The following is a 23,432-nucleotide window of genomic DNA, read 5'->3' as shown; positions in this document are numbered from 1 at the left end:
ATACCTACAACTTGTCCAATAAAAGAAATTAACAGGCATGCTAAGAAGCAAGTAAATATAACCCATAATGTGGATAAAAATCAATCAGTCAGTTCAGCCAATCAAAACTGATCCAGAACTGAGACAGCAGATAGAATTAGTAGACAAAGACATTAAAATATTTATTATAACTGTTTTCTGTATGTTCAAGAAGCCAGGGGCAAGATTGGACCTTTTAAATAAAGATGTGGAAGATTTTATAATAAAAGACCCAAAACAAACTTTTAAAGATGAGAGCTTAATGCTTGAGGTGACTATTACACTAGATGGGATTGATGGTAGACTAAACATTTAAGGAAAAAGAGATGACAACAGAAACTATCCAAAATGAAACACAAAGAAAAAAATGTTAAAAGAAAACAAAGTATCAGTGAACTATGATACAATTTCAGATAGCCTAGTATATGACTAACTGGAGAATCTGAAGGACAAAGGAAAGGGGGATAACAGGAAAAAATATTTGGCTGAAAAGTCTCCAAGCTTAATAAAATTTAGGAAGAATTTCAACCAACTCCAAGAAATATGAGGAAAATTTCATCAAGACACATTGTAATTGGTTAAAAACAGTGGTAAACTATCACCACTGTTATTCAACATTGTGTTGGAAGTTCTAGTCAGAGCAATTAGACAAGAAAAAGAAATACAAGGCATCAAAATTGGAAAGGAAGAAGTAAAACTATCACTGTTTGCAGATGATATGATACTATATGTCGAAAACCCTGAAAAATCCACATCAAAACTACTAGAGCTAACAAATGAGTACAGCAAAGTGGCAGGTTACAAGATCAACACTCAAAAATCTGTACTGGCCCTCCCGCTAGCGAACTTCCTCTCCTCCTCAGAAGAATAGGTGACTGGGCTTAGTAAGACGTGCGGATCTTAGGTCCTCCTCCAGAACAGCTACTAGGGGAGTAGAAACGATACAGAACAGCTCCCGGACCCACGACAGAGATCAAAAAGACAGCGTACCCCATCCTGGAAGGGCTGACTGGCTGGGAGAAACCGCTCCAGTGAGATCGCCGAGGGGCGCGGGCTTCCCCGGGCCGGGACGGCAAGCGGCCGGAGTCCCTTGCTTCCTCTTCCCGGGCCAGCTGGGAGAAGTGGACAGGCGGTCCCCTCAAGCCGCGGCGGCTGGCGACCCCCCCACGTGCGGCCCCCTGGACCAACTGGGAGAATTGGATTGGAGATCCCCAGGCCGCGGAGAACGGTGACCGGGGTCCCTTCCAGACACGTGACTTCCCGGTCCGTCTGGGAACGGTGCACTCTCCCGGGCCGTGGCGGCTGGCGCCCTCCCGCCACGCTTGGTGCCCCGGGCCGACTAGGAGATTCGGACGGGCACTTTCCCAGGCTGTGCGGCCGGCGACTCTCCCCGCGTTCGGATCCCTGGGCTGGCTGGCACTCTTCCAAGCTGCTTCGGCTGGCGAACCTCGCCCACGGCGAGAGTTTTCCAAAGTTAAAGGACCCATAGCACCTTTTACTGGTGGGACCCGCAGACAAATGTGTGCCACGAGCACCACCTACTGGGCAGGATAAGAAAAACAGAACCCAGAGATTTCACAGAAAAATCTTTAAACCTGTGGGGTCCAACACCCAGGCAAATCTGACTAAATGCCCAGACGCCAGCAGAAGATAATGGATCATGCTCAGAAAATTGAAAATATGGCCCAGTCAAAGGAGCAAACCAATAGTTCAAATGAGATACAGGAGCTGAGACAACTAATGCTGAATATATGAACAGAAATGGAAAACCTCTTCAAAAACGAAATCGATAAATTGAGGGAGGACATGAAGAAGACATGGGCTGAACAAAAAGAAGAAATAGAAAAACTGAAAAAACAAATCACAGAACTTATGGAAGTGAAGGATAAAGTAGAAAAGATGGAAAAAACAATGGATACCTACAATGATAGATTTAAAGAGACAGAAGATAGAATTAGTGATTTGGAGGATGAAACATCTGAATTCCAAAAAGAAACAGAAACTATAGGGAAAAGAATGGAAAAATTTGAACAGGGGATCAGAGAACTGAAGGACAATATGAACCGTACAAATATATGTGTTGTGGGTGTCCCAGAAGGAGAAGAGAAGGGAAAAGGAGGAGAAAAACTAATGGAACAAATTATCACTGAAAATTTCCCAACTCTTATGAAAGACCTAAAATTACAGATCCAAGAAGTGCAGCGCACCCCAAAGAGAATAGACCCAAATAGGCATTCTCCAAGACACTTACTAGTTAGAATGTTAGAGGTCAAAGAGAAAGAGAGGATCTTGAAAGCAGCAAGAGAAAAACAATCCATCACATACAAGGGAAACCCAATAAGACTATGTGTAGATTTCTCAGCAGAAACCATGGAAGCTAGAAGACAGTGGGATGATATATTTAAATTACTAAAAGAGAAAAACTGCCAACCAAGACTCCTATATCCAGCAAAATTGTCCTTCAAAAATGAGGGAGAAATTAAAACATTCTCAGACAAAACGTCACTGAGAGAATTTGTGACCAAGAGACCAGCTCTGCAAGAAATACTAAAGGGAGCACTAGAGTCAGATACGAAAAGACAGAAGAAAGAGGTATGGAGAAGAGTGTAGAAAGAAGGAAAGTCAGATATGATATATGTAATACAAAAGGCAAAATGTTAGAGGAAAATATTATCCAAACAGTAATAACACTAAATGTTAATGGAATGAATTCCCCAATCAAAAGACATAGACTGGCAGAATGGATTAAAAAACAGGATCCTTCTATATGCTGTCTACAAGAAACACATCTTAGACCCAAAGATAAACATAGGTTGAAAGTGAAAGGTTGGGAAAAGATATTTCATGCAAATAACAACCAGAAAAGAGCAGGAGTAGCTATACTAATATCCAACAAATTAGACTTCAAATGTAAAACAGTTAAAAGAGACAAAGAAGGACACTATCTACTAATAAAAGGAACAATTAAACAAGAAGACATAACAATCATAAATATTTATGCACCGAACCAGAATGCCCCAAAATACGTGAGGAATACACTGCAAACACTGAAAAAGGAAATAGACACATATACCATAATAGTTGGAGACTTCAATTCACCACTCTCATGCAATGGACAGAACATCTAGACAGAGGATCAATAAAGAAATAGAGAATCTGAATATTACTATAAATGAGTTAGACTTAACAGACATTTATAGGACATTACATCCCACAACAGCAGGATACACCTTTTTCTCAAGTGCTCATGGATCATTCTCAAAGATAGACCATATGCTGCGTCACAAAGCAAGTCTTAACAAATTTAAAAAGATTGAAATCATACACAACACTTTCTCGGATCATAAAGGAATGAAGTTGGAAATCAATAATAGGCGGAGTGCCAGAAAATTCACAAATACGTGGATGCTCAACAACACACTCTTAAACAACGAGTGGGTCAAAGAAGAAATTGCTAGAGAAATTAGTAAATACCTTGAGGCGAATGAAAACGAAAACACAACATATCAAAACTTATGGGACACAGCAAAGGCAGTGCTAAGAGGGAAATTTATTGCCCTAAATGCCTATATCAGAAAAGAAGAAAAGGCAAAAATTCAGGAATTAACTGTCCACTTGGAAGAACTGGAGAAAGAACAGCAAACTAATCCCAAAGCAAGCAAAAGGAAAGAAATAACAAAGATTAGAGCAGAAATAAATGAAATTGAAAACATGAAAACAATAGAGAAAATCAATAAAACCAGAAGTTGGTTCTATGAGAAAATCAATAAGATTGATGGGCCCTTAGCAAGATTGACAAAAAGAAGAAGAGAGAGGATGCAAATAAATAAGACCAGAAATGGAAGAGGAGACATAACTACTGACCTCACAGAAATAAAGGAGGTAATAACAGGATACTATGAACAACTTTACACTAATAAATACAACAATTTAGATGAAATGGACGGGTTCCTGGAAAAACATGAACAACCAACTTTGATTCAAGAAGAAATAGATGACCTCAACAAACCAATCACAAGTAAAGAAATTGAATCAGTCATTCAAAAGCTTCCTAAAAAGAAAAGTCCAGGACCAGACGGCTTCACATGTGAATTCTATCAAACATTCCAGAAAGAATTAGAACCAACTCTCCTCAAACTCTTCAAAAAAATCGAAGTGGAGGGAAAACTACCTAATTCATTCTATGAAGCCAACATCACCCTCATACCAAAACCAGGCAAAGATATTACCAAAAAAGAAAACTACAGACCAATCTCTCTAATGAATATAGATGCAAAAGTCCTCAATAAAATTCTAGCAAATCGTATCCAACAACACATTAAAAGAATTATACATCATGACCAAGTAGGATTCATCCCAGGTATGCAAGGATGGTTCAACATAAGAAAATCAATTAATGTAATACACCATACCAACAAATCAAAGCAGAAAAATCACATGATCATCTCAATTGATGCAGAGAAGGCATGTGACAAGATTCAACATCCTTTCCTGCTGAAAACACTTCAAAAGATAGGAATACAAGGGAACTTCCTTAAAATGATAGAGGGAATATATGAAAAACCCACAGCTAATATCATCCTCAATGGGGAAAAATTGAAAACTTTCCCCCTAAGATCAGGAACAAGACAAGGATGTCCATTATCACCACTATTATTCAACATTGTGTTGGAGGTTCTAGCCAGAGCAATTAGACAAGAAAAAGAAATACAAGGCATCAAAATTGGAAAGGAAGAAGTAAAACTATCACTGTTTGCAGACGATATGATACTATACGTCGAAAACCCGGAAAAATCCACAACAAAATTACTAGAGCTAATAAATGAGTACAGCAAAGTAGCAGGTTACAAGATCAACATTCAAAAATCTGTAGCATTTCTATACACTAGTAATGAACAAGCTGAGGGGGAAATCAAGAAATGAATCCCATTTACAATTGCAACTAAAAGAATAAAATACCTAGGAATAAATTTAACTAAAGAGACAAAAAACCTTTATAAAGAAAACTACAAAAAACTGCTAAAAGAAATCACAGAAGACCTAAATAGATGGAAGGGCATACCCTGTTCATGGATTGGAAGACTAAATATAGTTAAGATGTCAATCCTACCTAAATTGATCTACAGATTCAATGCAATACCAATCAAAATCCCAACAACTTATTTTTCAGAAATAGAAAAACCAATAAGCAAATTTATCTGGAAGGACAGGGTGCCCCGAATTGCTCAAAACATCTTGAGGAAAAAAAACGAAACTGGAGGTCTCGTGCTGCCTAACTTTAAGGCATATTATGAAGCCACAGTGGTCAAAACAGCATGGTATTGGCATAAAGATAGATATATCGACCAGTGGAATTGAATAGAGTGCTCAGATATAGACCCTCTCATCTATGGACATTTGATCTTTGATAAGGCAGTCAAGCCAACTCACCTGGGACAGAACAGTTTCTTCAATAAATGGTGCCTAGAGAACTGGATATCCATATGCAAAAGAATGAAAGAAGACCTGTATCTCACACCCTAAACAAAAGTTAACTCAAAATGGATCAAAGATCTAAACATTAGGTCTAAGACCATAAAACAGTTAGAGGAAAATGTAGGGAGATATCTTATGAAACTTACAATTGGAGGCGGTTTTATGGACCTTAAACCTAAAGCAAGAGCACTGAAGAAGGAAATAAATAAATGGGAGCTCCTCAAAATTAAACACTTTTGTGCATCAAAGAACTTCATCAAGAAAGTAGAAAGACAGCCTACACAATGGGAGACAATGTTTGGAAACGACATATCAGATAAAGGTCTAGTATCCAGAATTTATAAAGAGATTGTCCAACTCAACAACAAAAAGACAGCCAACCCAATTACAAAATGGGAAAAAGACTTGAACAGACACCTCTCAGAAGAGGAAATACAAATGGCCAAAAGGCACATGAAGAGCTGCTCAATGTCCCTGGCCATTAGAGAAATACAAATCAAAACCACAATGAGATGTCATCTCACACCCACCAGAATGGCCATTATCAACAAAACAGAAAATTACAAGTGCTGGAGAGGATGCCTAGAAAGAGGAGCACTTATCCACTGTTGGTGGGAATGTCAAATGGTGCAACCACTGTGGAAGGCAGTTTGGCGGTTCCTCAAAAAGCTGGATATAGAATTGCCATACGACTCAGCAATACCATTGCTGGGTATCTACTCAAAGGACTTAAGGGCAAAGACACACACGGACATTTGCACACCAATGTTTATAGCAGCATTATTTACCATTGCAAAGAGATGGAAACAGCCAAAATGTCCATCAACAGACGAGTGGCTAAACTAACTGTGGTATATACATACGATGGAATATTATGCAGCTTTAAGACAGAATAAAGTTATGAAGTATGTAACAACATGGATGGACCTTGAGAACGTTATGCTGAGTGAAATTAGGCAGAAAAAAAAGGACAAATACTGTATGGTCTCACTGATATGAACTGACATTAGTGAATAAACTTGGAGAATTTCATTGGTAACAGAGACCATCAGGAGATAGAAATAGGGTAAGATATTGGGTAATGGGAGCTGAAGGGATACAGATTGTGCAACAGGACTGAATGTAAAAACTCAGAAATGGACAGCACAATATTACCTAACTGTAATACAATTATGTTAAAACACTGAATGAAGCTGTATGTGAGAATGATAGAGGGAGGAGGGCTGGGGGCACAAATGAAATCAGAAAGGAAGATAGATGATAAAGATTGAGATGGTATAATCTAGGAATGCCTAGAGTGTATAATAATAGTGACTGAATGTACAAATTTTTAAAATGTCTGTGCATGAGGAAGAACAAAGGAATGTCATTACTGCAGGGTGCTGAAAATAGATGGTAATTAATATTTTAAAATTTCACCTTATGTGTGAGACTAAAGCAAAAAAAATGTTTATTTGGTACAAAAATTATATTTTGACTAATGCATTTCCTAATACAATTTATGTAGATAGCTTGATTGAACACCATAAGTACTTGGAACCTTGGGTAGGACATGAGATTTTGTTGGTTGGCCCAGAGTGATGCCTCGATGAATCCCAGAGTGATTTGATCAGTGACTGGAAAAGTATTTGCAAAGTCCCCTTCAGGGAATGGTGAGAACTGGGAGAAATTCAACTTCCCCAGTTGAATTCTTGATATTCTCACAAGCAGTGTGGATAACAAAAGCTATAGACCGAGCCTCCAGTCTTGGGGTTTGTTCATATGAAACTTAACCCCACAAAGGATAGGTCAAGCCTACTTAAAATTAGGCCTAAGAGTCACCCCCAAGAGAGCCTCTTTTGTTGCTCAGATGTGGCCTCTCTCTCCAGCCAACACAACAAACAGACTCACCACCTTCCTCCTATCTGCATGGGACATGACTCCCAGGGGTGTTGACCTCCCTGGCAACGTGGGACAGAAATCCTAGAATGAGCTGGGACTCAGCATCAAGGGATTGAGAAAACCCCTAGAATGAGCTGAGACTCAGCATCAAGGGATTGAGAAAACCTTCTCGACCAAAAGGGGGAAGAGTGAAATGAGACGGAGTGTCAATGGCTGAGAGATTCCAAACAGAGTTGAGAAGTTATCCTGGAGGTTATTCTTACGCATTAAGTAGATGTCACCTTGTTATTCAAGATGTAATGGAGAGGCTGGAGGGAACTGCCTGAAAATGCAGAGCTGTGTTCCAGTAGCCATGTTCTTGAAGATGATTGTATAATGATAAAGCTTTCACAATGTGACTGTGTGATTGTGAAAACCTTGTGTCTGATGCTCCTTTTATCTACCTTGTCAACAGACGAGTAGAACATATGGAATTAAAATAAATAATGGGGGAACAAATGTTAAAATAAATTTAGTTTGAAATGCTAGTGATAAATGAAAGTGAGGGGTATGGGGTATGGCATGTATAATTTTTTGTTCTGTTTTCGTTTTATTTATTTTTCTGAATAGATGCAAATGTTCCAAGAAATGATTATGATGATGAATATGCAACTATGTGATGATATTGTGAATTACTGATTATATATGTAGAAAGGAATGATCAAAATAGGAATGTTTGCGTTTGGTGTTTTTTTTCTTTTATTTAAAAAAATAAAAGTAATTATTAAAAAAACAGTGGTAAAGCCAGGCACAAAATGCCATATATTATATGATTTCTTTTTTGTGATATGTCCAGAATAGGCAAATCCATAGAGATAGAAGGTAGATTAGTTTGTTGTCAGAGGCTTGAGGGAGGGGAATTGGAGAGTGACTGCTAATGGGTATGGGGTTTCTTAGAGGGTGAAGGAGTTAGATGGTGAGGATGGTTGCACAATATAGGAAATATACTAAAAAACACTGAATGGTACACTTTAAAATGGTGGATTTTATGCTATGTGAATTATATATAAAAAAGAGACAAGTAAACAATGGTGAAACAACAACAACAATAAAAAAACTTACCAGAAAGAAAACTTCAGGTCTAGATGGCTTCACTGTGAGTTTACCAAATATTTAAGGAAGAATTATCATAAATTTTATACAAAACTCTTCAAAAAAAATGAAGAGGAAAAGCATCCAACACATTCTATGAGATCAGCAATACTTTAATACCAAAACTACAGAAAGACATTACAAGAAAACTATATACCAATGTCCGTCATGAACATAAATGCAAAAATTTTAAACAAAATTAGCTAGTCAAATCCAATGGTATCCAATGGTATCACAACAGATATGTTGTGATGAAATCAGGTTTATCGTAGAAATACAGAGTTGGTTTAACATTAAAAAATTAATGTAATTCACTGTATTAACAGACTGAAAAAGAAAAAGCATATATTTTCTCAATAAATTCATAAAAAGAATTTGACAAAACCTAACACCCATTCCTAATAAAAACTGTTCGCAAAATAGAAATAGAAAAGAACTTCCTCAAACTCCAGATACCTTTGGTAAAGGGTATCTACCAAAAAAACAACAAACAAACAAACAAACAAAAACTACAGTTAGCATCATATAAATGGTAAAAGACTAAACCCTAATTTAGTCTTTCTCATTAAGAACAAGGCAAGAATGTCTGTTCCCACTATTTCTTTCCCATATTCTACTAGAGGTTATAACAGTGCAATGAGACATACACACAAAAAGAAATGAAAGGCATCCAGATGGGAAAGGAAGAAATAAAATTATTTTTATTCACTGATGACATCATCTATGCAGAAAATCCTATAGGATTAACAAAAATAGTTACTAGAACCAATGCTAATTTACCACAGTTGTAGCATGTAAGTTCAATATACAAAAAAAAATTTATATTGCTATATTCTAATAACAAACTACTGGAAGTTAAAAAAAAAACTCTTACAGTAGCAGCAAAATATAGAAAACACTTTGGGATAAATCTGACAACAGTATGCAGGACTAAAGAATGTTGCTGAGAGAAGACCTAACAAATTGGAGAGATACATCCTATTCATAAATTGGAAGACCCCATAGTATTAACATGTCACTTCTCCCTAAATTAATCTCTAGATTTAAAGCAATTCCCGTCAAAATCCCAGCAGATTTTTGTTAATAGACATTTCTTGAGAAGCCAATTCTGACATTCATATGAAAATGTAGTCTGTAGAAGAGCCAAAACAACTTTGAAAAAGAGGAACAAAGTTGGAGACTTATCCAACCTAATTTGAAGCCATATTATAAAGGCTTCATAAGACCATATGGTATTGGCATTAAGAAAGATTAATGGAACAGATTAGAGTTCAAAAATAGACCCAGCACATATATGGTCAATTGATTTTCTACAAAGGGGCAAGGTCAGTTTAATGAATAAAAGATAATCTTTCAACAAAAGGGACTGCAATAATTGGATATTCATTTACAATTAAATGAACTTCAATCCATACTTCACAACACATACAAAAATGAATGCAAAATGGATCATAGACCTAAATGTAAAACTTATAACTAAAAAACTTTTAGAACAAAACAGGAAAAGAACTCTTTTAACCTTGGAGTCAGGCAAAGATTTTTAGACATGATACTAAAAGTGCAGTCCATACAAGAAAACTATTGGGCTTCATAAAAATTAAGAAACTTGTCTTTAAAAGACTCTCTTAAAAGAATAAAAACACAAGCCTCAGCCTTGGGAAAAATATTTACAAATCACATATCTGATTATATAATCCTGAATATATAAAGAATTCTCAAAACCCAGTAAGATAACAAATGACCCAATTACAAATAGGCAAAAGACTTGAAGACACACTTCACCAAAAAAGGTATACAGATGGTAAATAAGCCATGAAAATACATTCAACATCATTAGTCATTAGGTAAACGTAAATCAAAACCACAGTGATACCACTTCATACCCACTACTATGGCTAAAATTAAAATAACTGACCATACCAAGTGCTGACAGGGATTTGGTGGGACTGGAACTCTCATACCCTATTTGTGAGTGAAAAATGATACAAAAACTTTGAAAAGCAGTTTCTTAAAAAGTTAAATATACGTCTATCACATGACCCAGTCATTCCACCCCTAAGTATTTACCTAGGAGAAACGAAAACCTATGGTCCGTACTAAGACTTGTACATGAATATTCATGACAGATTTATTTGTAATATCCCCAAACGGGAAACAACTCAATGTTAGCAGGTAAAGGAATAAACAAATTACAGTTCCCCTGTGCAACGGAATGCTACTCAACATTAATAAAAGGAATAAACTAGTGATAGATGCAGCAATATGGATGAATCTCCAAATAATTATGCTGAGTGAAAAAAATGCTGAGATAAAAATACATATTGTTTACATCTCTAATTCAAACTAGTTTATAGTTGTCGATAGTAGACCAGTAGTTATTTGGGGTGGGTGGGATGGAGAGATTACAAAGAACAGGAGGAAACTTGAAGGTGATGGACAAGTTCTTTATCTTAATGTGGTGATGGTTTCATAGATATATACGTATATGTCAAAACTTATCAAGTTATACTTTTATATATGTGCAGTTTGTTGTATGTCAAGTATGCCTCAATAAAGTTGTTATTTTAAAAAGATCTGGTCCACTCCTAAGTATATACCCCAAATAATTTAAAGCAGAGACTCAGACAGATATTTGTGGTCAGTTTATCACAGTTTTATTCACAATAGCCAAGAGGTGGAAGCAACCCAAGTATCCATCAACAGATGCATGGAGAAACAAAATGTGATATAGTCATACAATGGAATTATATTCACATAATGGAATATTATTCAACCATAAAAAAACTGAAGCGCTGGTTCATGCTATACTATGGATGAACCTTGAAGACATCATGTTAAGCGAAATAAGCCAGACACAGAAGGACAAATATTGTATGATTCCTATGATATGAAATACTTAGAATAAGCAAATTCAGAGAGATAGAAAGCAGAATAGTGGTGACCAGGGGTAGGGGGTGGGGAAAGGGGAATTATTGCTAAATGAATATGACTTTAGTTTAGGATGATGCAAATAGCCTGGAAGTAGAGGTAGAAGTTACACAGTATTGTCAAAATACTTAATGTCAAAAAATTGTCTACTTATTTCGGTTAAAATTATTTTCATATTATGTATATTTTACCACAATTTAAAAAAAAAAAGATTAGGGATACTGTTTCTGAGAGAATAGAACCTCCTCTCCATCTTCTCTCCCTACCTTCACCTCCACCTGCCTGATTGGCTGGGGAACTTTAGGTGCCCAAGCACCCAAAGATCAGGACATCTCGTGGATTTGCCCATCCTCCTCTTCTTTGTGGCTGGAAAGGCACAGGGCAGCAGCGAAACCCCTGCAGCATGCTCCTTTCACCACAGCTGTTTTCACGGCTGTATATACCTTCCAGGAAGCATCTTCTTAGGATCTGTCTGCTGCTTGTTTCACCTGGTTCACTGAAAAAATTATTTCTGGTTTTCCTCCAACTTGGAAAACTGCTGCCCATGACTTGAGTTAATAAAGGCTAATAACCACCCATATCTTCAGCTTCCTAGGGACAAGTTCAGGATAGGGTATATGCTATTTTCATGGGACCCAGGATATATGAGAGAGACGCTCCTCAAGTTTTAGGAGAGTTTCATCCTATAGGAGTCTTTTAACTTGGGCCTCTCTGATAACCCAGTGAGATCGCAAATAGAAACGACCTGACCTCCTTTGCCCATTCTGTTGCTAAAGTGATGGCTCCTAGCCTGGGGCCATTCATAACCCAATTAATTTGGCAGGCGACTACGTCTTAATCTGTAGTCTTAGGTCTTGGAAGGAAGGAACATTTAGTGAATCCCTAATCTGGGTCAAACTTTCCACTTTAATTTCCACAGAGATCCCATGACACAGGTCATAGATTTCCCATTTTTACAGAAGAGGAAACTGATTTAGAGAACTTTCATGATTTGCCCAATCATACAGCCAATAAATGACAAGGCTAGGGTTTATATTGAGGTCTCCTGGCTCTGAGGTCTAGGAACATTACTATCGCATAGGACTGGGTCACAAACCAGGGAAGACAAGTGATCAGGTGGCCAGTAGAACCCATTTCTCCACTATTGATCATCACTGTTTCCCTGCAGTGATGGCCGTTAGTGAAAACTGACCTAGTGACACAAGAGTGGCACCCAGTGGCTTCAGCTGAAAACTACAAGATCAAGAATGACAGATTATCCTCTCCTACCTCTCTGCCAGTCACCCAATTTCTATTTCTGAACAGGAAAGATAGGATGATTTACTTCTTGAATAATATAGAATAAATACATACATAACTATTATATTATGTAATTTAGGGTGAAATGGAAGAAACGAGGGAGTATGTATTTAGAGTATTATGAAATATATTCAGGGAAAGTTCTGGAGTGGAAGGAAGGTGTTTTGGAGTGGAAGGAAGATGGTCCAGGAAGTAGTAGGCAAGATGGGACTCTAAGGCTTTGTGACACAGATGTGGGGAGGGACTGAGAATTCAAACCCAGAATGAGAGGGAGGCAGGTTTCTAAAAAAAAAGGCCCTGTTTCCCAGGAAAGTAGACTAGAATTAAATACCCACAGAGGATTAAATCTAAAAAGATGCATCCCAAAGACAGGGCTCTCTTGGCTGGGGGACCAATGGTGAAGGAAGGCTGTGCAAGCCTACCACGGGGCATTTCCTAGATAAGACCAATTTCACGACCAGAAAAAGATCTGTTTATTACATAAGGTTTTTTTTTTTTTATGTTTGCGTTTGTTTGCTTATTGGTATTTAAAAAAAATTAAAAATTTAAAATAAATCAATTCTAAACAGCACAGAGCAAAGCTATGGAAAGTTGATATGATCACATTCATAATGAAAAATTTTGACAAGAGACACAAAACATTTGTACAGAACCAATATACGTAAGGTTTTCTAGTTTAGAGTGAAGGAAAAGAATATGTTTTCTCTCAAATAAAAAAAAATTGGAAATTTTCTTAATGCTGTTTTTTTCTTCACACCTTTGGGAGTATCTTTGCCCCTTCTGTGTTCCTTGGAATGTAATAACTTAAAAAGTGAAACTTGTTTTAATAAACAATAAATGATAGAGTATCTATTTTATTGAGCCAAAGCTCACCTTTTAAAGTGAACAATTCAGTGGTTTTTTTAGTATGTTCACTGTGTCGTGCAACCATCACAACTGTGCTAAAATTCCAAAACATTTTCATCAACCCAAAAAAGAAACCATAGTCATTAGCAAGTCACTTCCCATTTTTACTTCCCCTTATTCACTATTTTCTGTCTCTCTGAATTTACCTATTCTGGACACTTTATATAAAGGACTCATATAATAGATGGTCTTTTGTGTCTGCCTTCTTTCACTTAGCATTTTCTTCACAATATTCATCCGTGTTGCAGCATGAATCAGTCAATATTTCATTCCTTTTTATAGCTGAAGATTATTCCATTGTATGGATACACCACACTTGTTATCCATTTATCAACTGATATACATTTGGGTTGTTTCTGCCTTTGGGCTACGTGAGTAATAATTCTATGAATATTTGTGTGCAAGTTTTTGCATGGACATATATTTTTAATTGTCTTGGGCATATACCTAGGAGTGGCAATGTTGAGTCAGATAATAACTTTATTTTTAACTTTCTGAAGAACTTCCAAACTGTTTTCCAAAGTATCTGAACCATTTTACATTCCTACTAGCAATGTATGAGGATTCTAATGTCTCTAACATCCTCACCATTTGTAATTGTCTCTTTTTATTAATAATATTATTATAGCCATCTTTGTGGGTGTGGAGTGATAACTCATGGTTTTGATTTGCTTTTCACTGATGGCTGATTATGATGAGCATCTTTTCATGTGCTAACTGGCCATTTGTACATCTTCTCTGGAGAAATGTCAGGTTAAATCATTTGTCCATTTCTTAATTGGGTTATTTGTCTTTTTATTGTTGAGCTGTAAGAGTTGGTTTTCTTGTAGGAAAGTATTTATTTCCCACACTGTCACTTGTGTTTATTAAGTACAGCATTTTTTCTTTCTTTTACACCCCTCACAATTGTTTGAATAAGTGGTATGAGCAAAAATTAAATGCTGCAGTGGATGCTGAGATACATCAATATGCGCCATATCCATTATCAGGAAGCAGGTATCAGAACAAGGATCAAACAAACTTTGGTCTTCAAAGTAATAAAAATACTGACTAGTCATAATTTCAGTTTAACTGTCCTCCTTCTGTGACTAGATTCCTTCCCTTTGAACTGCCCACTGGAAAAAGTCAGGTGCATAAAAGCTCAGATCTCTTGTAAGAGTTTTTTTTTTATATATTCTGACTACAAGTCCTTTATCATATATATGATTTCCAAAATTTTTCTCCTATTCTGTGGATTATCTGTTCATTTTTTTGTTGGTGTTCTTTGAAGCACAAAATTTTTTATGATTCATGAAGAGGATATCTATTTTTATACATACGTATTCTCGAAAGAAAACAAGAGGTTAAGAGTATTGGGTTCTGATCGTAGTACCTCTCCAGATTGAACCACCTGTCCAGAGTGAACTAACAAGTGTCACAGGGCTTTGAAAGGCTACTGAGAACTACAAAACGTGACTTGTGTGTCCCAGGTTTGCCCTTCTCAGTCAGTCTTTTTTTAGTACTAACTCTGTCTAAGGCCCTCTATTAACTTCAAAGAGATACAGGCACAGTGGACTTCCGTTTTAAAGAATGTAAGATGTAGAAAATGGACATACATACATAAAAGTGATGAGAAACAGGCATGCAGTATATACTTCAGGGCTTGCGAAGCGGGGCCGACAGGAGGGAAGTCCAGAGGGATAGGAATATTTGGGGACGGGCTTTTCATGAGCTGCTTGGGGTCCACAGAGGAAGGAAGCCTTGAAAGTTGGAGGCAGGGGCAGGGGGGTTCCCGTGAGCCAAGAGGAAGTTAGAGGGTGTTCCAGGTGAGGGAGGACAGCCCCAGGAGGTCAGTGAAGCCAGCCAGGCATACTCCTGTCCCACCTAGGGCTCCTCCATGCTTCCGTAAAACTCACTTAGGATATCTTCATTTTAAAGCACCTGCCCCCAGAGAAAAATGAAGAAGCCCAGAACACTGAGGATACATATGAGGACTGCAGCCTAGAGCTCCTTCCAGGTAAGGTTTTAGCTTTTTAAGTGTGCCCTGGACTGAAGCTGGCGAGCAGTAAAAACCATGACTACCAGCTTTCAAACTGTCTTACTGCACCTCTCCCACAGCAATATCCGTCTGGAATTTGGTTGGCTACCACTGCCACTGTGCAGCAGGCATTCCCTCCCAAGACAGCTATTCGGTATATGACTAGAAAGGCAGCTTGTGCAGTTATAGACAGCTGCACATGATTCGGGTGGGGGGTGAGGTAGGAAACAGAGTCAGGCTCCTACATCCAGTTGGTTGCTTCACTACTGTTGATACTGCTGCTCCCCCCCAGTTTGGTTGCTGCTCTGTTTAGGGCTCTGGATGTTGCTACTGGGTGCAGATACCCCCTCACCCCCATGCATACCATGGGAGGCAATCAGACTGACATCACTTCTCCACACTTACCCCTCCCCAACGTGTACACACTTCAACAGCCTCCAGGGCCAGTGGTGGCAGGAGGTGCGTGGCTGCAGCCCCTGGTGCCTGGACCTATAGATGTGGTAATAACAGCAGCAATCCTGTATAGAGAATCTGTCAGGTACAGGCGCTATTCTGAGTTTTAAAAATGCACTGGTGCCTTTAACTTGCACAACAGTCCCATCAGGTTTAGTTACTATTATTTTGAGTTTACAAATGTGGAAACTGGGGCCCAGAAATAATAAACTTGGTAAAGGTCACACTGGGTAAATGCAGAGCCAGAATTCAAACCCAGGTAGCTGCTCTCATCTATCCCTAGAGGGGGCAGATGAGTGGGAAGAACTTCCTACAGAGTCCTGTGGCCAGAACAGTGGCTGGGTTTGAAGGAATTTAGGGACTGTGACTTCAGCATCTGTGCTGTTTATATAATCCCTCTTCAGGGTCACAACTCCAGCATGCTGTGTGCTGCTTGTGCTCAGGCCTAAAACGTGTTCCTGAACCACAGGTCAATTGAACCATGTTTCAACTGGTCAACTGAACCATGTTTTAAATGTTCTAAGAGCTGTTACTACTGAAAAGAATCCTGCAGAGAACTCTTGTATAAAGCAAAGAATCTACTTTTTTTAAAACATTTTTTATTGTGAAATATAACACATACAGAACAATGATAAATTTGAAACTTCAGTTTAAGGAATAGTTATAGAGCAAATTTCAAAGTATAAAATGGGTTACATTCCACACTTCCAGGCATTTCCTCTGGCCGTTCCAATACAATAGAAACCAATAAGGAACATCAACACAGTGATCCAGTGATTTAGCACTTGCTACAACTCTTCCCTCTCATTTGATACTTCTCTCAATCTTCAGGGATATTTCGGCAATGTCAATTCTAACTTCATGTTGAAAAGGGGTGTCAATGCATGATGGGGTAGGGGAATTCAACTGGTTGATGTTCTGGGAGAGACTGGTAACTCTAAGTTCAGGGTTTCTCTGGCATAGGAATGATTCAGAGGTTTTAAATTTCTGAAAAATAAACCTATTAAGTAAAACTTTTAGTCTTAGAGTCTTGGGTTTCCAGGAATACTGTTGGTTGGGGCTTTGCATACAATGGCAATTTGTAATATCTGGCTGAAGCTTGCATAAGGGAAATCCTCCAGAGTGTCCTCTCAACTCTATTTGAAATCTCTTAGCCACTGAAACCTTGTTTTGTTACATTCTTTTTCCCCTTTTGGTCAGGAAGGCATTCCCAATCCTATGATGCCAGGGCCAGGCTCATTCCTGAGAGTCATGTCCCATGTAGGGAGTGGGGTAATGAGTTTATTTGCAGAGTTTGGCTTAGAAAGGCCACATCTGAACAAAAATGGCTCTCTGGGGTTACTCTTAGGCATGTTTATAAGTAGGCTTAACTTCACCATTACAGAAATAAGTTTCATAAGGGCCAGCCTCAAGCTCAAGGGCTTGGCTTATCAAATTGGGAGTCCCCAAATGCTTGAGAGAATAGCAAGAATTTCCCAGGTGGGGAAGTTCCATATTTTTTCTCTATTCCCTCAAGGAACTTTGCAAATACTGTTTTATTATCTGCCCCAAATACTCTGGAATTCATCATGGTATTACATTAAGCTATACTGAATCACCAGATCTCACAAATAATCTATTTCTATAAATTTAGATTTAGGGATTTAAAAAACTGGAAGTAGATCTATACCACAAATAAGTACCTGCCCTGCACATTTCATTGAGGACCTCCTGTGGTCTTGGGCATTAGTCCTCTCTCTCAAACAAGGGGACTTTGTCTCAGGTCAAGTAGTCAAAGAGCACTTAGCAGTTCGGAATATCAGCTTGCTGCCTCCAAAGCCCATGCGCTCTCTTAAAAATCTAGGTTATAACTGGTAGAATCCTCCTTGAAAGATTGCTCGAGCTGCTTTACCTGGCAAACGAGAAAATCTTGTCAGAATCAATCCTATACCCCACGTGAATAGCTCTACTGAAGAAAATCAAACATGTTGATGCCACTACACATCTGTGGTCTATTCACTGACTGGCTTCAACACGTTAGTCCTTTGCTTTTGGGCATTAAACATCCTACATTCCTTCAGTCAGGAATTCTTTTCCTTTTCCTTTTCTGTCTGGCCTATTTTTCTTCATCATTCAAAACTCAGGCATTTCCTCAGGAAAACCTTTCTTCATCTCCAGAGATGGCTAACAGCCTCTTTCTCTATTCCACTCCTGAACATTGTACCAACACCTGCATTGCTCTTAGCATCTGTGAGCTTCTCCCAGGGAACAGCTCATTGACATACATTTCCAGGACCTGCTCGGGAAAAATCTATCGATCCAAACAGTTTACATTTGAACAAGTGAATCACTGCCCAATGCTGGGACAGCAAAAAAGTAAAAAAAGATGCGGACAGCTTTCTGACTTGGCCATTAGAGCTTGACAGTCCAGATTCCCGGATGAATGGGCGTGAGCACCATGTGCGGACCTGGTACATCCCGAAGCCTCTTCCCAGGCTCAACTCCGAGAACCAGAGAGGCCCTGAAACCATTCTGCAGCCTCAGACTGATCCTGAAAGCCCCGGAACTGCTGGTTTTGATTCTGTGCAGGATCTGGTTGAAAGCGTCCTGAGGAGGGAGGGCCAAGAAAGCCGAGCCCCAGTTCCTCGGAGCGCTTTCTCCCAGGTCTCCCACCCGACCCAAGGGTCGTTCCAGCTTAGTGTAAGACGAAATGGGCTTTCTCCTAGAGACCTGCGGACAAGCAGCAAGCAGGAGGCTCAAGAGGAAAAGCCTCCGGCACGACCTGGAAGAGATGCGGGCTTCCCCTCCTGCCAGGGCCATCAGCCAGTCACAGGCCGCCACGCGCGGCCCGGAATCCAGCGCGGCCTCTCTGGCTCCCAGGGAAGGGCCTCGTGCAGAGCACCGGAGGGTCCCGGGGCCTAGCAGGACGAACCCGGGGCGCAGCCTGGAGGTAACCCAGCGAGGGTTGGACAGGGGGCGGTGCGGGACCCGGGCCGCGGCCGAGGAATCCTCACCCTGGTTCCCCCCTTCCTCCCACAGGACATGCTGTGGCTGCAGGAGGTCTCCAATCTGTCCGAGTGGCTGAGTCCCAGCCCTAGGCCCTAAGCCGATTCCTTTCCCCGCGAGTGCCGCAGAGCTACGAACAACCGCGTGCTATCTATCGTTAAATAAACCTGCTCGACGTGCGCAGCGTCTGTCTCGGTGTCCGGGCGGGGCGGGACCCGGAGTCTGCGCCGCCACCTGACGTCACTTGCGCTTCCGGCCGGCGCGGGCGGGATTGCGTCACTGGTGCGCGCCGCGCCTTCGGGCGCGATGGCAGCGCTGGGCGGGGACGGGTTGCCCCTGCTGTCAGTGTCGCGGCCAGAGCGGCAGCCCCAGTCTGCGGCGCTCGGCGGTCCGGGCCCTGGGCTCTGCTGCTGGGTGTCAGTGTTCTCCTGCCTCAGCCTCGCCTGCTCCTACGTGGGCAGCCTCTACGTCTGGAAGAGCAAGCTGCCCAGGTGCGGGGGCCGCGAGCGCGACCGGAACCTGCGCCTCCGCGAGGCGGGGCAGCGGGCGGAGCTTGGGCGGCTCGAGGGCGGGGCCGCGCCGACTGGACGGGGCTTGTGGGCCCCTCATTTTACTACCCCCTCCGTAGGGACCACCCCGCCGTTATCAAGCGGCGCTTCACCAGTGTCCTGGTGGTGTCCAGTCTCTCACCCTTCTGCGTACTGCTCTGGAGGGAACTCACAGGCATCCAGGTGCGAAGGAGGCGGGGCAAAGGGCAATGCGAGAGAGTTCTCAGGGATTTGGGGGGTAGGGGGCAAGACTGATGCTCTCTTTCCTGTGGCTCAGCCAGGCACATCCCTGCTCACCTTGATGGGCTTCAGGTTGGAGGGAATTTTCCCAGCAGCACTGCTGCCCCTCCTGCTGACTATGGTGAGTGCTCCTGCTGTATTTTCCCTTCTCTGTTCATTGGTACGAGCGTGAGGCCCCTTTAACGGCTTTTTTTCCCCCTCATCCCAATATCTTTGGGCTGATGGGAGACAGGAATTTGAGATGGTCCTGAAGCCCTTGGGCGTGCATGTGTGGGAAATCCTGGCTGAGAACAGGTTTTGAAGTCTCATGAAGCCCATCTTAGAAAGAGCAGTGGGTTATGGTGAAAGTCTTTACTTAAATCTCTCCTGGGGTTTTTTTGATCCCAGATCCTTTTCCTGGGCCCTCTGATACAGCTTTCCATGGATTGCTCCTGTGATCTGGCAGATGGGCTGAAGATTGTCCTGGGTGAGTATAAGAAATAAGTAGGCACAGGCCATCCAGAACAGTGGGGAAAGGGAGCCAATGGGATGCAGTCACTAGGACTCATGGTGTGACCTGGACATGAGATATGAGGTGTCTTCCTTCTGGGTGTTTCCTCATCAGTAAAATGGGAATGGCCTCTGAGAGTTGGTTGCTGACATCCAAGGAATCTCTGCTAAGGATTTTAGCAACACACAGTGTGAACCAGAGTATTGTTTCTCTCTTTCCCTAACCTTTGTCTTCCCCAAAGGTTTGGGGCAGATTTGATGTTTCCAGAATTTATTAATCAGGATATCCTGCTTCAGCTACTAATACCTTTTCTTTCAGTCCACTTGAGGTGCTGTCTTTTGCTGGGTCTGATCAAAGCTCCACCCTCACCTATTCTCAGGAGTGTTGATACCTAAGCTGAATTTGGCCAGGGGAACGTTGTGGGAGAGAGGCCCTTGGGTCCTCAGGGATCTCACTCCATGGTGGTTCTGCTTCCTCTCCTCAGCCCCTCGCTCCTGGGCCCGCTGCCTCACAGACATGCGTTGGCTGCGGAACCAAGTGATCGCGCCGCTGACAGAGGAGCTGGTGTTCCGGGCCTGCATGCTGCCTATGTTAGTGCCGTGCACGGGCCTGGGCCGTGCTGTGTTCACCTGCCCACTCTTCTTTGGAGTTGGTGAGTTTGTCTCCCCTGGTCCTGCTGAGATATTCCCAGCATGAGAGCCAAGGATGGAGCTTGAGGGAAGGGGAGGGCATATGGGAAAGGCTCAGCACGAGGTGACGTGCTTCTTTCCTTCCTCTCAGCCCATTTTCACCACGTTATCGAGCAGCTGCGATTCCGCCAGAGTAGTGTGGGGAGCATCTTCTTGTCTGCAGGTGAGTCCTGGTGAGCTTGCCTGGGGCAGTCCTGGGTCGGGTATGAGGGTCTCGCGATTCCGTGCTGAAGGAAAATCGAAAATGGGACTCTGAGATTGGAGGGGTTACTGGGGCCTGCAGCCACTGCCCCCACTGGAAAGGGGATGGTCTCTGGCTGGTGGGCGTGCAGGTGTGGTCACTTGTGGCCTCCCCGTCTCCAGCGTTCCAGTTCTCCTACACAGCTGTCTTCGGTGCCTACACTGCTTTCCTCTTCATCCGCACAGGTTGGTTCTCAGTCTCTCACGTGTTCCGCAGGGGTGGGCGGGAGAATAGGAATACTGTATTTGTTCCAGGAGTGATCACCAACATGTTCACTCTACCCTGGTCCTTGAGACAGGCTGAGGCCAGGCCCTTGGCCTGGTGAGGTCTGAGAGGTGGAAGGAGGCAAGGGGCCAGAGTGTGTGGGTGGGTGGGTTGGGCAGTGATCTCCTGTCTCGTGGGATGAGGGTCATTAGCCCAGGAAGGGCCCAGGGAGGTGGTGGGGCTGCTCCATGAGCTGCTGCTGTCTCCCTCCCCCCAGGACACCTGATTGGGCCCATCCTCTGCCACTCCTTCTGCAATTACATGGGCTTCCCTGCCGTGTGTGAGGCTCTGGAACATCCACAGAGGTGGCCCCTGCTGGCTGGCTATGCCCTGGGTGTAGGACTCTTCCTGCTTCTACTCCAGCCCCTCACGGACCCAAAGCTCTACGGCAGCCTTCCCCTTTGTGTGCTTTTGGAACGGGCAGGGGACTCAGACGCTCCCCTGTGCTCCTGACCCACACTCCTGTACACGCTCCTGTGGCTGTGCACACTACTATGGACTCTCATGGGTGCCCGAGCCCCTCCCCAACACGGGGCACTGTAGGGGAGTGGCTTGCTGGGGTCCCCGAGATCTCAGGAATTTTTATAGGGGATGAAGCCAGAGCTAGTTGAATCCCAGGGACCAAGAGAAAGGAGCAGACATCCACAGGGTGCAGCCCCTCTCAAAAAGGGGTTGAGGAGCAGCTGGGAGCAAGGGGACTGCGTCCCAGGAACTGTGGACTCCCTTCCTCATTGGAAACTGCTCCCTTCTCTGAGGTCCTCTCCCCTCTGCCCCTGAAAAGCTGCTTGGGGGTGGAATTTGTGAAACCCCTCCCCTCTTCAATTTCCCAGGGTTTTCTCATTGTCTTTTTGCATCAGGACTTTGTATCAGGATATCAAAGAGATTTAACTTGGGTAACACGGCCTTGGACCTTTGGGCGTCGGCCAGTTGTGGGTGAGGACTCCAGGCAGCTTTCGGGAGTGTGCATGCCACCTTTCTCAGCTGCCTTGCACACTGATCTCTGGGCAAATCAGCCTGACAAGCACAATTCCCTGGAGTAAGGGATAGGATGGGGCCTCTGGCTGCCTTGGGTCTGTAGTTTATCTTGCCAGAGCCATGACCCGAGTCCTAGCACAGGTGAGTCTGGTTTGGCCCCAGCTCCTCTGTGGTCTGCGCCGTCACTCCCACGTCTGAGTGATGGAGCCTTCAGCCTGTGTCCTCTGGGAGGATGGACAGTCAGCTGCAGGGCCTCCCCAGGACCTCCATAAAGTCCACCAGTCTTATTTTACACAAGAGGAAATAGGTCCAACGTTTGAGAGGTACCTGCTAAAGCCCACCCCGGAGTGGAGAGTTTTTCTGATTCCACCTTGGGCCTCTACCACAGTGCTATCAGGATGAACTGAAAACGTAGGTTGCAGCCCTATGTTACACCTGCTCTTATTTGTGTGATTCTCATTCTTCTGCCACCACTTTATTTTCTTTAAGTTCTTTTAAGAATGTTACTCTTTTAGGTCCCATGCCAGGTTCTAGAGGGTTGTCCTACTTCCCCTTGCCTTGACTGGTGGTTGAAGGAACGGATATGGGATATACTATCTTCCCTGACACTGCCCCACTTTGGTTGTGGCTAGACTTGTTTTAAAAGGGCGTCGTTAAGCAAAACCCCACAGGAGAGCTTTCCTTTCCTTGAGTCCATATAGCACCTCTCAGGGGGCAGAGGAAGAGAGCACAGGGCTTGTTTATGGGTACATTTGGGATCTTGGGGTCCAAGGAGGAGGTGACCCAACCCCATTGAGGCTCGCTCACTCGAGAGATGAGGTACTGGTAGCCCTCTTCTGGACGGGTGGGCTCAGCCTTGGGACTGAAGGTTCACAGGGTACAGGGGGTACAC

At 42.2% G+C, this 23,432-nt stretch overlaps 2 protein-coding genes across 5 annotated transcripts in view; both read left to right on the top strand.

Moving 5' to 3' along the window:
* Positions 1-19,295, top strand: part of TOP6BL (TOP6B like initiator of meiotic double strand breaks) — a 126,418-nt gene extending 107,123 nt beyond the window's left edge. Inside the window, exons 14-16 of the mRNA XM_077115598.1 lie at positions 15,556-15,634; positions 18,814-19,037; positions 19,127-19,295. Coding sequence (XP_076971713.1) covers positions 15,556-15,634; positions 18,814-19,037; positions 19,127-19,192 — 369 coding nt within the window. The 3' untranslated portion in view covers positions 19,193-19,295. The remainder of the gene's footprint in view (positions 1-15,555; positions 15,635-18,813; positions 19,038-19,126) is intronic.
* A 91-nt stretch (positions 19,296-19,386) lies between these two features.
* On the top strand, positions 19,387-22,462 carry RCE1 (Ras converting CAAX endopeptidase 1). Of its 4 annotated transcripts, XM_077115594.1 has the most exons (8): positions 19,387-19,584; positions 19,722-19,824; positions 19,919-20,002; positions 20,269-20,347; positions 20,856-21,023; positions 21,152-21,223; positions 21,424-21,486; positions 21,783-22,462. In XM_077115594.1, exons 1-8 carry the CDS (start codon positions 19,400-19,402, stop codon positions 22,016-22,018), a joined length of 990 nt encoding a protein of 329 aa, XP_076971709.1. In that variant the 5' UTR covers positions 19,387-19,399; the 3' UTR covers positions 22,019-22,462. The 4 variants fall into 4 exon arrangements, with proteins under 4 accessions (XP_076971709.1, XP_076971711.1, XP_076971710.1 ...); XM_077115596.1 differs by lacking the exon at positions 19,919-20,002; XM_077115595.1 differs by lacking the exon at positions 21,424-21,486.
* Positions 22,463-23,432: the final 970 nt, after the last annotated feature.

The sequence above is a fragment of the Tamandua tetradactyla genome, chromosome 9 (assembly GCF_023851605.1).
Source record: "Tamandua tetradactyla isolate mTamTet1 chromosome 9, mTamTet1.pri, whole genome shotgun sequence".
Lineage (NCBI taxonomy): Eukaryota > Metazoa > Chordata > Mammalia > Pilosa > Myrmecophagidae > Tamandua > Tamandua tetradactyla.
The sequence above is the reverse complement of the archived record's forward strand: the minus strand, read 5'-3'. Positions and strand labels throughout refer to the sequence as shown.